General features: G+C 50.9%; 1 protein-coding gene across 9 annotated transcripts in view; it reads right to left on the minus strand.

The window, feature by feature from the left end:
* TMEM8A (transmembrane protein 8A) overlaps positions 1-13,834 on the minus strand; it is a 53,568-nt gene extending 39,734 nt beyond the window's left edge. Inside the window, exons 1-4 of one of the 9 annotated variants that reach the window (XM_030576829.1) lie at positions 13,641-13,720; positions 11,385-11,414; positions 7,623-7,695; positions 2,117-2,294 (exon numbers count right to left, since the gene is read on the minus strand). In XM_030576829.1, coding sequence (XP_030432689.1) covers positions 2,117-2,294; positions 7,623-7,695; positions 11,385-11,387 — 254 coding nt within the window. In that variant the 5' untranslated portion in view covers positions 11,388-11,414; positions 13,641-13,720. Of the gene's footprint in view, positions 1-2,116; positions 2,295-7,606; positions 7,699-9,004; positions 9,021-11,384; positions 11,415-13,640 lie in introns of those variants that run through there. The other 8 variants (XM_030576828.1, XM_030576834.1, XM_030576832.1 and 5 more) reach the window with 8 other exon arrangements.
* Positions 13,835-14,841: the final 1,007 nt, after the last annotated feature.

The following is a 14,841-nucleotide window of genomic DNA, read 5'->3' on the forward strand; positions in this document are numbered from 1 at the left end:
AGCTAGATCCCACTAGCTGCCCACACACTCGTCTGCCCAACCACACAGAATCCTTTGCCTTTGGTGAAGTCTTGCAAATTTACAATATTGAGAGTTTACAGCTTTCCTGATACAGCAACACTTCTCATGGAAACAGACAGGCCCTCTGCGAACCCAAAGGCAGGGGGGGTGGGATGCCTTCAAAGGAGGTGTGGGGAACACTGCCCCTGGGGACAGGTGATGGTTGTGACAGACTAGGGCCAGGGCTGTCCTTACCCATACGCAAAGTATGCAGCTGCTTAGGGCACCAGGAAACTTGGGGCATCAAATTTCCTGGTGCCCTGCGCAGTTGCATACTGCTCCAGCCCTTGCCCCACCTCTTCCCGCTCCTGAGGAGTGCAGCAGGGCCAGGCCTGCACTCACTGGCAGCAAGAAGTGCAGGGACCCGGCCCCAGCCCGCTCCATGCCATCTGTGAGTGCTGGGGGGTGATTCCCTCCTGCCCCCCAAGCCAGCCCCCTTTGCCCCTCCCCCACCGCAGAGGCCTTGGGCCAGCCCCACTCACCCCTGCAGAGGCTTGGGGCCTCCCACACCATCCCACGGAGGGGCTGCATAGGGCCCCAGAATAGGTAGGGACAGCCCTGACTAACCTACAGGTGGCATCTCTCATTCTCTCCTGTTGAGGCTATTCTACTGTGTATAAATACACAGACAATCACTGGGCCAGAGAGAGTGAGCAAGAATGACTCTATAGTCTGGTGGTTAGGGCTCCCATCTGGGAGGTGTGACACCCAAGTTAACGTTTTTGTTCCAATGACTATTTATACACAGTGGAACAGTTTCCACGGAAAGATTGAGCCCCATATCAGAACATCTCATAGCTCCATGGTTAGGGCACTCTCCTGCAGTGTGGAAGATCCAAATTCAATCCCTGCTCCACATCAGGCAGAGGGAGGAATTGAACTTGGGGGTCTCATACCTCAGGCCGGTGCCCTAATGACTGGCCTGCAGCTTATAAGGGAGACACTGCCACCCCCAGGGCCAGCTTTAGGCCAATTCCCCTGAATCGGGCCCCGCGCCCAGTGGTGAGCTGGAGCCTGTTCCCAAGCTCCAACAGCTGTCTGCCCCGCCCCTGCCCCAGCTCATCTCCCCCTCCCCCGCTTTCCGCAAATCAGATGTTTGCGCAGGAAGCCTGGAAACAAGCAGCGGCAGGTAAGCTGAGGCGGAGGCGGGCACGAAGAGGGCTCCAGGGAGGCGCGGCACAGCCCAGTGCAACCCCGGCCCGGCCTCAGCCGAGCGGCTCCCGCCCAGCCCCAGCCCTGACTCTGGCCAGGCGGTGCGGCTCCGGTGGGGGTAAGCGACATGGTAAGAGATGGGGGTTGGGGGAGGGAAGGGGGGTGTTGGATAAGGCAGGGGCAGGGAGTCCCGGAGACAAGGAGTGTGGGGGGTGGTTGGATCGTGCAGAGGTTCTGGAGGGTGGTGGTCAGGGGATGGGGAAGGGTGGGGGATTGGGTAGGTGTGGGAGTTTTGGGGGTCTGTCGGGGTGGTGCTGGATGGGGTCGGGGCAGTCAGGGAACAGGGAGTAGGGCGAGATGGGTAGGGGGTGGGGTTCTGGGGAGCAGTTAGGGTGGGGGGTCTTGGGAAGGAGTGGTCAGGGGACAAGGAGCGGGGGGGTTGATGGGTTGAGGTTTCTGAGGGGAGCAGGACACAGGGGTGGGGGGTTGGAGATGTACTCACTGGGCAGTTCCCTACCGGGTCTTCGGTGGCGGGTCCTTCAGTGCCACGAAAGACCCAGAGCACCACCGGGTGAGTCATCCCTTCTGGGGCCCCGTCGAATCAGGCCCCGCACTTCCTAAAGCCGGCCCTGGCCTCCCCATCCTCATAAAAAAAATGATTTAGGCCAAAACTATTTGGTGAACATGTGTCAAATTCACAGTTTGAGTTTGCTGAAAATGCATTATACACAGATTTTAAATGCACAAGAAACATACAGAAGTGCAAAAACACAGAGGGAGGAACTAATCCTTCAAAAAAATCAGGAGTTGCAGCTCAGGCAAATTCCCCTCGGGGCAGCCCCGAAGGAATTTTAAGGGGGGAGGGGATTAGAATCAACCTCCATGGATGCCAGGTTATACATACATGGTGATCTCCGTAGTGGTGCACTCAGGTCCTTTCCCCTTGGATGCCTGCAGGAGCCAGCGCAGCAGAATCGTGTCCTCCGGCACCTGGAAGCGGAAGAGTTTGGCGTTCCCATACCAGCCGTAGAAGGACAGCTTCTGGGCACTCTGAGAAAAATACTCAGAGATGTACAGGAGGTCTGGAAGGGAGAGAGTAGAGGTTAGGGAGCCTACATGCAGGTCCTATCCACAGCGATGTGTGGGCATTCTAGTGTCGCTGGAAAACCCCCCGTTACTTCACTGACTTCTCACACAGGACCCTGTGCTCTCACCTCCTGACACAATCCAGTCAGTTACCTATGTGCCACCTTAGCCCTGCTCCTGTGAGAGGGACAGTCAACACCATCAGCATTAACCAGACACAGATGCCAATCTCACTACTCCCGTCACACTGCAAGATCATACTCTCATGCAGGCCAAGCCTTCAGTAGCCAGGATATGCCAGAGGAGGAGGAAAGGCACTGCCTAGCTGGATAGACACATTACAGCAGTGCAGTCTAGTTACTGGATAACATGGGAGTCAAGGTAGAAGGGAGGAGACCAAGGACAGAGACAGTCTGCAGGGACCCTCAGGAGGCGAAGGGGAGAAGCCAGCCAGAGAGATGCTAGTGGCACAGTCAGACATGATGGAGGCAGTAAAGCCACCAAGCAAACAGCCACAAAAGCCCAGCGGCAGGTGGATGGAGTGAATAACTGGGCCAAAATGAGACGGCTGGACCCAGGAGGATGAGGCTTGCACAGAGGTCTTGGACTTGGCATGCAGAAGTCATTAGTGGCTTTGGGGCATGATAGGACTTTGCATCTCAGTGACTGGCTGTGGCATCACTAAGAAAAGAACCATGTCAATCCTCAGCCCCTGACCTCTCTTTTTCAAATGTACCTTCCAATGCCTGGCCTTGCTTCCTAGCCCTGAAAGGCCAACAGGACATGGTCAGACACAAGGTGGCTCATGGTAACTCAGGGAGTGCACAAGCACACAGGGCTAGGCACTGAGGGTCCACAGCCAAGGGCTCTTTCAGAGTCTCAGAGTCTCCTGGGGAAGCAGGCCTCTGAACTGGTGGGCCAGGCCAGTGTACTGGCCTGAATATTACACCAGAGAGGTACAGCAGAGTAGTCTGAGTCATGCTGCCCAAGACAGACGTGGAGATCAAACTCAAGTTTCTCTTGCCCAGTAACTAGGGGACAAAGCACCCAGGTGGGGTGAAAAGTTCAGCCCTAACCAAAATTTATAGGATGCAACAGCCAGGAGGCTATTGTAGGTATAGAGCACTTAGGCCTGGTCTACACTATGTGTTTATACCGAATTTAGCAGCGTTAAACCGAATTAACCCTGCACCCGTCCACACAATGAAGCCCTTTATTTCGATATAAAGGGCTCTTAATATCGATATCTGAACTCCTCCCCGACGAGGGGAGCAGTGATCAAATCAGTATTACTATTTCGGATTAGGGTTAGTGTGGCCGCAATTCGACGGTATTGGCCTCCAGGAGCATTATGACCGCTCTGGAAAGCAATCTGAACTCGGGGGGACACTGCCATGGTAGCCCAGGAGGGGTGAGGGAGGAGGGAAGCAATGGGTGGGGTTGTTGCAGGGGCACCTCCTAGAATGGCATGCAGCTCATCATTTCTGCGCGATATCTGGGGCTCTGACACGGAGCAGCTGTGCTCTCTGGCTCTCTAGTAGACTTGCCCCATATTCTAGGCAGGACTGACTCTATTTTTAGACTAAACATAAAGAAGGGAATGACCTGAGGAGTCATTCCCATTTTTGTCCATGCGCCTCCGGCCGACCTCAGCGAGGCCAGCCAGGAGCACCCATGACAGCAGTAGATGGTACAAAAGGATTGATAACTGTCATCGCCAATTTCCAATTGCAGATGGTGATATAGGGCTGGTAACCATCTCTGCTACCTTGCAAAGGCAAATGAATACTGCTGTGTAGCACTGCAGTACCGTGTCTGTCAGCAGCATCCAGTACACATACGGTGACAGTGACAAAAGGCTAAACAGGCTCCATGGTTGCTGTGCTATGGCATCTGCCTGGGCAATCCAGGGAAAAAGGGCGCAAAATGATTGTCTGCCATTGCTTTCACGGAGGAAGGATTGAGTGACATTTACCCAGAATCACCCACGATACTGTTTTGGCCCCATCATGCATTCAGATCTCAACCCAGAATTCCAATGGGCGGGGGAGACTGCGGGAACTATGGGATAGCTACCCACAGTGCAATGCTCTGGAAATCGACGCTAGCCTCGGTACATAGACGCACACCGCCGAATTAATGTGCTTAGTGTGGCCACGTGCACTCGACTTTATACAATCTGTTTTTAAAAACCAGTTTCTATAAAATCGGAATAATCCCGTAGTGTAGACATATCCTTATGGTACATCTACACTGCTATAAGAGACCTGCAGGATGGCTGCAGCTGGCTTGGCTCAGCTGGCGCGGGCTGCAGGTCTATAAAACTGCAGTGTAGACATATGGGCTTGGGGTCGAGCCCAGATTCTGAGACCCTGCCAGGAGAGTGGATCTCATAACCCAGGCTCCAGCCCAAGCCTGAATGTCTATGCTGCAATTTTATAGCCCTGTGAGGCTGAGTCACCTGACCCGGGCTCTGAGACTGGATGCTAAGGGTTTCTCATTGCAATCTAGACATACCCTACATGACTGGTGCTGGGAAGAGAGCATGGAGGCAGAGAATTAGCAGATGGTGCTCCAGTTTCTGCCCATGTGCATTGGAACAAGTGGCCCGGGGCCATTCTAAGCCTGCAGGGAGTACAGGCTTCCTAACATTCAGCAGTGTTCTGGGGAGAGGGGAGAAGAAGGCACTTCTTCACTTTCCTCCCAAATTTCATTACTACTTCTTTCTACCCACAAACTCCTTGGCACCAGGGGAAGATGGCCCCTTTGAAACCAATTTCACGTCTATTGGGAAAGAAGCAGAGCAGTGGGTGCTGTTTAACCTGTGCTGTCAAGTAATTCAAAAGTCTCTGGCAGCTTCATAAAGGGCCTGCTTAGAGCAGAACATATGCTGGGCTGGTCCCCAGGTAGCGTTTGCAGCCCAGGGCCTGAGAAACAAGGGGAGCCTATTGCCAACAGGAAACATGATTGATACCTCAAAACAGGAACGGGCCTGGCCTGCACTCAAGACACTGCAATTTGACAGGGTAATCATGGGTTTAATTTCTTGGCACATAGGTCCAGTTTTTCACTCAGCAACTCAGGCTTTCAGTTTCCTAGTGCAGACAGAGCTCCCTGGTCTGCAGAAAAACAGCTTGAGAGTGTAAATTAAAGAGAGGGGAACTGCTCTCACTTGATTCAATGGGGTAATAACTCTTAAGCCCAAGGAGAACCACACCAATAATATTCTTTAATATCTCATACTCAGTTAATGCTTTTATCCAGGAGGATCAGGTGTAGGGAACAGCTGGTAGTGGTTCTGTCGGACCCCGGGGGCACTGTGTTCATGTGGGGTGGACAGCAGATCTACAAACTTCTATTTCTGGCTCTGCTACTGACCTGCAGGGTGACCATGCACCAGTCACTGCACCTCTCTGTGCCCAGTTTCCCCATCTGTACAACGGGATCATGATGCTTACCTTCATTGTGAAGCACTTTCAGATGATAAGTGCTATACCAGAGCTAGGTAAATTATATTTGCATCTCAGGATTATTTGATTTGTTCTGGGGAACTGTGGGGGGGGTCTCTTTACTGATCATGTTGATTTAAGATTGCCAAGGGCAAGCATGGGACAGGCACCTTTGGAGTTTACAAACACACAAGAAAGGCGATAGCTACTGGAGAGCAACAGCAGCTCTTCCACTTCTCCCCAGCCCTGCTTTGACCCCAGCCAATAGATCTCAAAGTTGCTGGGAGCATCATCACAGAGCAGCCTCAGGTGATGTAGGGGGTCAGGATGACTCAGACTTGTTTTTCTTTACCTGCCCTTTAGAAAAATAAACTAGGCTGTGAGTTCTTGTCCTTTCTCCTTTCCTGCCCCACTCCTCCCTGTCCAGGACTGCTCCCCCTCCTCCCAGGAACTCCACTGGGGGCTTTTGAGATTAGCTAGTAGATCATTACACTTTATAAATTAAACAAACATTTAAAGTAGCCAGTTTGGGGGAAGAATAGGTAGACAGGGATATGGAGAGATGGAAGAGCCACACAGGTGTCTGCACCAGTTTAATGAACTTGAAAAATACTTCAGCTAAATCTGCACAAATTGTGTGCAGACAAGGCCTTTGCCATTTCTTAGATCATCTCCATCCTCCCTAAGGATAGCCAAAGGCACCAAAATAATTCCTTGACCTCCTTGGGGCGATTTGGCTTTGAACAGATTAATGATCGAGATCTACTGGATAGGTGCTAAGTACAGCTATTAGTGAAGTGCAGGGGGATTGAGCAGAGCCAGACAGCAGCTGGGAGCAGAGCAGTAGGTGCAGGCCAGCACCATATAATCATAGACGATTAGGGTTGGAAGGGACCTCAGGAGGTCATCTAATCCAACCCCTTGCTCAAAGCAGCACCAACCCCAACTAAATCATCCAGAGGTTGGATCTAACAGAACCTGAGCAGGGAACAGCCTTTCTGTAGTTTTAATGTCAGGCTCTGCTCCACACAGCAGCTGGGAGCAATGTCAATCAGTCTACACCTGGCTTATTCAGTCAGCTTTACTTGGTAAACTGGTGCAAACCCCTGCCCAGTGAACCAGTTTTCAATACAATTGTAGATAATCCAGTGTAACCTGTGTGTGTAGACAAACATCACAGCTGGCTTCCCTTTCACATGACCTTTTAGAGGAGCATTCCAAGAACCCAGCTGTCTGTGCTAGATATTGTACAAACACAGTAAGGGACAATCCCTGCCCCCAAAGAACTCACACTCCAGGTCAGTCATAAGATGCATGGGGATGAAATAAGGCATGGGGAAGGACAGAATAACCATAGTAGAAGCGTGTTCTCATGTAGTCTAGCTACTTGCAAAGAGCAGTTCAGCACCTGCCTAGCTACATCCAGAGGACAGGTCAGGCCAATGGGATTTAAAGGGAGATGCAGAGAAAAGAGATGAATTGAGATAAAACATCGTGAGCAGAAATACACTGTACACAGGGTGAGCTGGGCATGGAAGCAGTTGCAAAGAATGACAAATTCCCAGGCAGGTGACTCACTACCCATGAGTGAGTGAGAGGGTGATGCCAGGGGCAGCTCCCCACACCAGTTACAGCTCATCAGCTATTAGCGAGATGGCATTTGCTTGGCTCAGGTATGGTTCAGCTATATGATTACAACCCTGTGTGTGTTACCTAAGTTCCCCTAAAAACCAACCCAGGGTCACACATGTATTAGTTTTATTACAATACCGCTGTTAGGTCAGATAGAAAAGAGATGGAGCTTATTCATACACGCACACATTCACTGCATTCATACCCTCATGCACCCACACACTTACACAGGCAGAGAGTTACCAGAGACAGCATGGAGGCCGAGAAGCCGAAGCATTGTAGATCTGGTGTGTCTGTCTGCGGTCACGAATCCAGGCTGCTGAGAGAGTCAAGAAACAGGGGCTTGTGTGCATGCCTTCTTCCTCTTATTTTGGAACTGGGCGGCTCCTGTCACGTACACTGAGTTTCCTTTCTGTGTCCGTCACCGAGAAGCATTCCCAGACCAGTTCCTTTCATGCATACTAAGTTCTTCTTTTCTCTACAGTACTTCATAACTGCCTTCTCAGGGCAGATTATATCAGACACACCTGGCTCCTCTCTCCTTGCAGTTCCTCTCCGCCCAGTCCCACATACACTCCCTTGTTCACACTCCCTCATTCACACTCTCCCTGAGGGAAGGGATATTACGAAGCTTGGAAGTTCATACAAGTGGCAACCTGAAAAGGCCACAGAGCTTGCAAAGGTTACAAAACTTAAAAGGCTATGTGTGACGAACTAGGAAAGTTCTTAATGTTTTCTCTGAATACTGTGTTGGTGCCTCAGTGTCCCCATGGCAGTTCTTAAGTATCTGGCAGAGCAAAGGGCCAGTGCACCTAAATGCCTGACACTCTGTCTCTTAGCAACTGATGGCCTGGGCCCCTCCTCTGCAAAGGTGCTGACTGAAGGTGTTGGAGACAAAGGTATCAGGTAACCTCCTGGCCCGGGAAAGGGGCTGAGCAGAAAGGAGGGGCTAGGGGGGGTTGTTAGTCTGGAGCTGGCTGGGGTCAAGGGTGGAGGGCAGACCTGGGGGGTCTGGCTCACTGCCCCCCAGAATGGACCCCGCCGAGGGGTCCGGTTCACTGTATCTACAAGCTCTGTTTTAGACCGTGTTCCTGTCATCGAATAAACCTCTGTGTTACTGGCTGGCTGAGAGTCACGTCTGACTGCAAAGTGGGGGTGCAGAACCCGGTGGCTTCCCCAGGACCCCGCTGGGGTGGACTCGCTGTGGGAAGCGCACGGAGGGGCAGAGGATGCTGAATGCTCCAAGGAGAGACCCAGGAGGTGAAGCTGTGTGAGCTTTTTGCCCTGAACAAGTCTGCTCCAAGGTAGAGGAGGCTCCCCAAAGTCCTGCCTGGCTTTGTGGGGAGCAGTTCCAGAGCATTGCCCGGTGACTCCATGACACTATGCTAACAATAACTGAAGTTACAAAGTCTGCAAAAAGGTTGCAGAACTTAATGATACAAGTTACAGATCTTACAATTGCATTTGAGCAGAGGCTTTACATAACAGCGTGGTTGTAAAATTTGTATCTGTGTCCCATCTGCAATCCACAAACATGGCCCACAGATACAAAGCGAGTATCTGCAGATTTGCAGGGCTCTAAGTATGATAGGTTGTCTCGCTTTCTAAAATGAGGGAAAACCCACTTTCTTTGCTCATGCCTTCAGTTGGGCTGGCTTCCTCACGACATCATCCTTGAGAATGGGACATCCCTGCTGGGAAAGTTTGTTCATTTGGCCCTTAGAAATTCCCCATTGCATCTCAGCTCAGAGCCTGATTTCTAGCCGTGCATTGGAGGTCTAATGGGTTCTGTCCACCCACCCACAAGTGCACTGTGCCAGGGGAGGAAGGGTGGCAGCTTAAGAGTGGGATTGGTTAACCCACCAAACAGCATGCCAAATGAGGGTGGGGCTAGAGCACAGGTGTACTAAGAGCTGGCTCCCAGCGCTCATCAGCAACTTGAACAAACACTGCAAACAATGAGGGAGTAGCTAGGGAAGCCCAAAAGGTAATTCTGTCAAAGAATAACCAAGGCCAAACATAAACCTTAAAGAAGCAGCTTCCTTAAAACAGCCTGTGTCAGCAATGACTGCAAATACTTTGTTGCACTCAAGGCAGTCAGCCCACACCGGCTCTCCAGGGCAGCGGAGACTCTGCTATACAGTACCACAGCCATAGGAGTTTTTAGAGTCTCGGAGAGAGCACAAAGGCCATACAAACTCCATTAGGTAACCAATGGCAGCTCAATGCAGAACACAGCAGACAGCTAAGACTGTTGGGTGGGTCTGAAGAGAGGGTTCAAATCATGTGTCAATTATCTCCTTACTTCCAAAGGCTGAGTAATGGGATCCCCCAAAAAATCTTGGGGCATGGACCGTGTCTTTGTTCTGTGTACAGCACCTATAGCACAGTGGGGCCCTGGTCTTAGACCACAAATACAAATAAACAATCTATTTATGAGCACCTTAACCCCAAGTTACTTAAATGGATACTTTCAACTTAAACACAACACTTCCTGGTTTTTAAGTGGGTTATAAGCAGCTTGCTAGGTAATGGTCTGGGCCACCCTGTGGTCAGCATTGCATTCTGGGCACCACTGTAACACAGGGTAAGCATTCAATTTGTTTCCTTTGTGCATGTGCCTATCACCAGTGCTATCGGCTTCCTTGTAAACACACACACCCCATTTTTGTGGGTCCTTATTTTGTAAGATAGGAAAACATGACTGAAATCACAGTCATTGGCAGAGGGACCCCTGGCAGGAGCAGTACTGGAACAACCATGATTAAGTCATGTTTTGACTGACTACATTTCAAGTTGATGGTGTTTTGTACACACTTAAAACTGAAGATTCACTTTACATGGAAAGAAGCTGAAGCACTTCACAGAGAGAAAACAAAGGAGACTCCATGAGCTGACACCATTACTGGACTTATCTACACTAGGTTAAACACCACAACTCTTAAAGCGTAGGCAATCCTACTGACAGCATATCTCATGGACAAGCCCAGGGACAAATTCAACCCAGACAGATAGTCACAAACATCAGAACAATTTGTTTTTCCCCAGATCCAAGATTGGAAGGAAGTGGTCCTATTTCAATTGAACCTCTCTGGACATGGCCATGTTATAACCTGCCGCCCTCTGCATCCTAAACCAGGGCAGAGTCACTACCTTCTGGACACTGTTGAGGGCAAGACACCTTCAGGCAATGTGAAAATTAGAACAATGTGGATGGCAGGGACAAGGGAACCTGAGGCATTAACATGATCAGGCATGAACTAACCCGCTGCAGAGAATGACAAGACTCAGTTCTGCCCTGTTTGTCACCACCAGTCCTGTTCACTCCAAGGGCAAAATGCTACAGAGGGAGTAACTAGAACAACCGTTAATAAGGGCTAGACTCTATAGTCGAAGAAACTTTTGTAACCTTTTATCTATAAGAATCAGTCCTGCCACTTTCAAGCTTAGTTTCTAATTATGTTTATTTTACTCAGTTTTGAGCTGCTTTTATTACAAGCAACAGCACAGTGCTGTTTGCTTTCCATTGCTCTGTAATGGAGTCAGAGAATATCCCCATCTGCCCTTTCAGCTAGGACTCACAGCTCTGCAAACACAAATATTTGAACAAAGAGCCATGCTAAGGGATGGTAGCCACAAGACAGGCGTGGGTTGATGACTCCAGCAAATGCCATGCTGGGAGGGTTGGCAGCCCCAGGACAGAACTTTCACAGCATCACTGACATGCTTCCCTAACTGATGAAGTTGAGCTGGAGAACGGCCTCTGGCAGTAGGGAAGGTGTGCGTAATCCAACTCAGCGTGGGTGGGGAAGGATCTTGTACTGAAACCTGGCCTCTAGGAAAGGAAGTATGTGGTCTCAGCAGGATGCATGCTCCTCCCAAACAGCACCAGAATGCAGTCCCAGGATGCAGGCCAGCTGAGGGGTGTGATATCCCACCTGGAGGGGACTTCCAAGTAGAATGTGTGCAGGGAAGCACCTCAGATGTGGCCTGGGAACAACTCACCATGATCTTTTGGATAATCCTCTTCTGAGGCTTCTCAGACAAGCAAATTTGTAGCCAGGATAGGGCAAAAAAGACAAATTTGAAAAAGTTTTCAAAATGGCATTCCACATTTTTAGAACAGCTTGTCCACTAACCCGGAGTGTGTGGAAAGTCTCTTAAGTGATCTTGGTGCAAAGGGAACTTGCCATTTTAAACACATCCAGCTCCTTGACCCTCAGTGTGAGTCTTCTTCCCCACTGCTTAAATGCCCCTTATGCAGGCTGAGCAAAAAAATTTCCTAAAATCTTGTTAATTCCATTTCACTGATGAACTCACACATAGAACCAGTGATCAGTGAGGAAGTCAGAAGCCAGGTCTGTTGTACCAAACCTCTCTTGGTCCACTTCCAGCCCTTGCAAACACCACAAGGCACCAGAGAATGACTCACTGACCATGGAATTTGATTATGCTAATCAGAGTCTCAACTGATACGGCATATGGACTGAATGCTCTTAACTTTAATCCACCTTGTGTCTCAAATATCCTGGGACCAACAGGCCTACAACTAACACTGCAAACAACTTTCCTAGATAGCCATTTCCCACTGATTCTGACAAGTCTTCCCAGTGCCTACACAGATAGGGAGGAAGCAGTGTTGAGAATCAGAATGAAATCTTACACACAGAGACAGAATTCTGCAGCTTTGAAACTATGCCATATATAAACATTCAGAGAGCTTCTGGCAGGGCTAATTAATATTGATTATAGATTGAATGGCCTTTCCAGGCAGTAAATTCAGTCTAACATATTTAATGCAGGCAGCAGAATTTGACAGGTGAAGAATTTGCCGGCACATGCAAGAGATGGAAAGAGATCACAATTTGATGTGCTCACAGATGCAACTACTAAATGAGAGTGAGGCAGGCTGCACAAGCCAATTGCCATCACCGAATTCCAGCAATGCTCACAGTATTGGTACAGAAGTGTCTGGCTGTGATAATTCCGCAGGGACAGCGGTTCAGAAATCTCACCCTCTTCCAGGAAGGATGACACATAGTTAGCATATGGGACTCTAAGTCAGGAGAACCCACATACACAACTAACAGGAGCTCAGCCAACGCAGCGTACTCAGCTCCTCACAAGCATCTCTCCAGTGATGACGTGAATAATCGCCATAATTTAAAGGGCTGAAATTAGGAGCCACCTCCAACACTCAATTTCTATAGGGTCAGCCAGTTGGAGCACGGAAAGACAGAAGGAAAGAGGACAGACACTGTGCACAAACTGCTAAGCCCCCTCAGCCAGCTCAGAACCCAGAGCAAAGTGGCTCCTGGATTCTCACGGCACAGCAGATCAACAAGCTCTAGATCAGGGGTAGGCAACCCATAGCACAGTTGCCAAAGGCGGCAAACAAGCTGATTTTCAGTGGCACTCACACTGCCCGGGTCCTGGCCACTGGTCCAGGGGGCTCCGCATTTTAATTTAATTTTAAATGAAGCTTCTTTAAACCTTTTGAAAACCTTGTTTACTTTACATACAATAATAGTTTAGTTATAGACTTCTAGAAAGAGACCTTCTAAAAACATTAACATGTATTACTGGCACGCGAAACCTTAACTTAGGGTGAATAAATGAAGACTCAGCACAGCACTTCTGAAAGGTTGCCGACCCCTGCTCTAGGTATACCGCCCAGCAGGCCGCCAGCTGCCCTGTTTCCAGGCTTAGGCTGCTAAGGCCAGGAAGCAGCATGAGAGAGGCTGACTCCCCTCCTCCAGCCATGGAGCAAGGAGACGCAGGCACCGCTACGGGAGTATTCCGGCTATTTCCCTCCACCCCACCCCCAGGGCATTAGTCCAAGGCCTTCAGCACCGCTTCTGCACAGCCTGGCCCGCTTCCTGCATCGTCCGCCTCTACCGTCTTTCGCGAAGCAGGAAGAGCGCCAAGGAGCGCGGCGGCCGGGCTCCCGGACCCACACCGGCGGGCCTGGCGCACGGGCTCCCCTCCCCGGGGCTGCTCGCGTAGGTGCTGAGCACCCGGCCCCCTCAGCGCGGCGCCGCACCGAATTCCCAGGACAGGTCTCCGGAGACCGCAGGAGCCCGGGAGAGCTCCCCGGTGCCCAGCGCCCGTTGAGGGCAGCTACCCGGGCTGTGCCCGCCCCTGCTGTGCGCCTGTGGCGGGGGGCGCGGAGCCGGGCAGGGCAGCAGGGGGCGCCGGGCTCTGCCTCACACGGCGAGGCCCTGCCGGGCGGGGGGTCTCAGCTCCGCCCCGATCACTCACCGCCGGGCGGGCCGCTGCGGGCGGCGGGGAGCGAGAGAAGCTGCAGCAGCCGCAGGAGGAGGAGCCCGAGCGCTGGGGCCGCTGCCCGCACCATGGCACCGGCTGCGCTATCCTGGCATCGCCGCCCGGGGAAGCGGACTCCTCCCGCCGCGGGACCTCATCGCCGCCCCTGCGGCTCCCTGGCCGCCGAGTCCCGCCCCGGAGGCTTCCGCGGCTTGGCAAGACCGGCCCCGCCTCAGCCCGGCCGGGGCGGGGCGCCTCCTCTAGCCCTGGCGGGGGGGAGCGGAACGACACCCCCCAGGCGCCCTTACCGTGGAGTGACCCCTTACGCCCTAGAGCCCTTAGTGTGACACCCCCCCAGACCTCCCACTCTACAGTGACCTCCCTCGAGCCCCTTGGAGTCACCCCGCAGACACTTCCCACTCTGGAGTCACCCCCTAGCCCCAAGAGTTCCCTGTATACCCCGGCTCCAGAGACCCTCACCCCACAGTGACCCATCCCCCGACAGTTCCCTGGGGTGCACCCCATAACCTTGAAGAGGCCACTGGACCTGGGGGTGGGACTCTGGTGATTACTGCTGGGGCTCTATGCTGATGTGAAATAGGTAGAGCAATTTTGTAGCATAGACATGCCTCTCATTCAGAATTAGAGCAGCCTTCATTTGATCTATTTTAATTCACCATGAAGCTGAAAGACTGCTTTAATTCTGATTGAGAATGTCCACAGAGAGGTTTATTGCTGCTCAAATTCACACCTTTAATTAATTCAAAGATTAATTTTCTAGTCTCCCTGTGTAGACAAGCCCTTAAAATGTAGGCACACAAGTTGGGCTGATGGGAACCACAGTGATGCTGCTAGAACAATGCAAGAGCATATATGTGATCTGGGAGGCAGAGCTATCTCCAGACCTGCTGAGTTCTGGCCAGAATTGATTTTCATTTAAATGAAAGTGATTTAAATCACCGATATTAATCATGATTTACCTCAGCAAGCAAGAAAACCTCATTTAACTAATAATTCTGTTTTGCATTTGTATATTTTAGTTATTTTCCTAAAGAAAGATTATCAGCAAATGAGAATCAACCTATAACATGTTAATTTGCAACTAAATATAGCCTTTACACTAAATTTGGTGCTTATTTTTGCTAACCAGAAGAATACACTATATCAGTACACATTTAAGCAATTTACATTTCTGTGT

This window comes from Gopherus evgoodei, chromosome 10 (genome assembly GCF_007399415.2).
Source record: "Gopherus evgoodei ecotype Sinaloan lineage chromosome 10, rGopEvg1_v1.p, whole genome shotgun sequence".
Lineage (NCBI taxonomy): Eukaryota > Metazoa > Chordata > Testudines > Testudinidae > Gopherus > Gopherus evgoodei.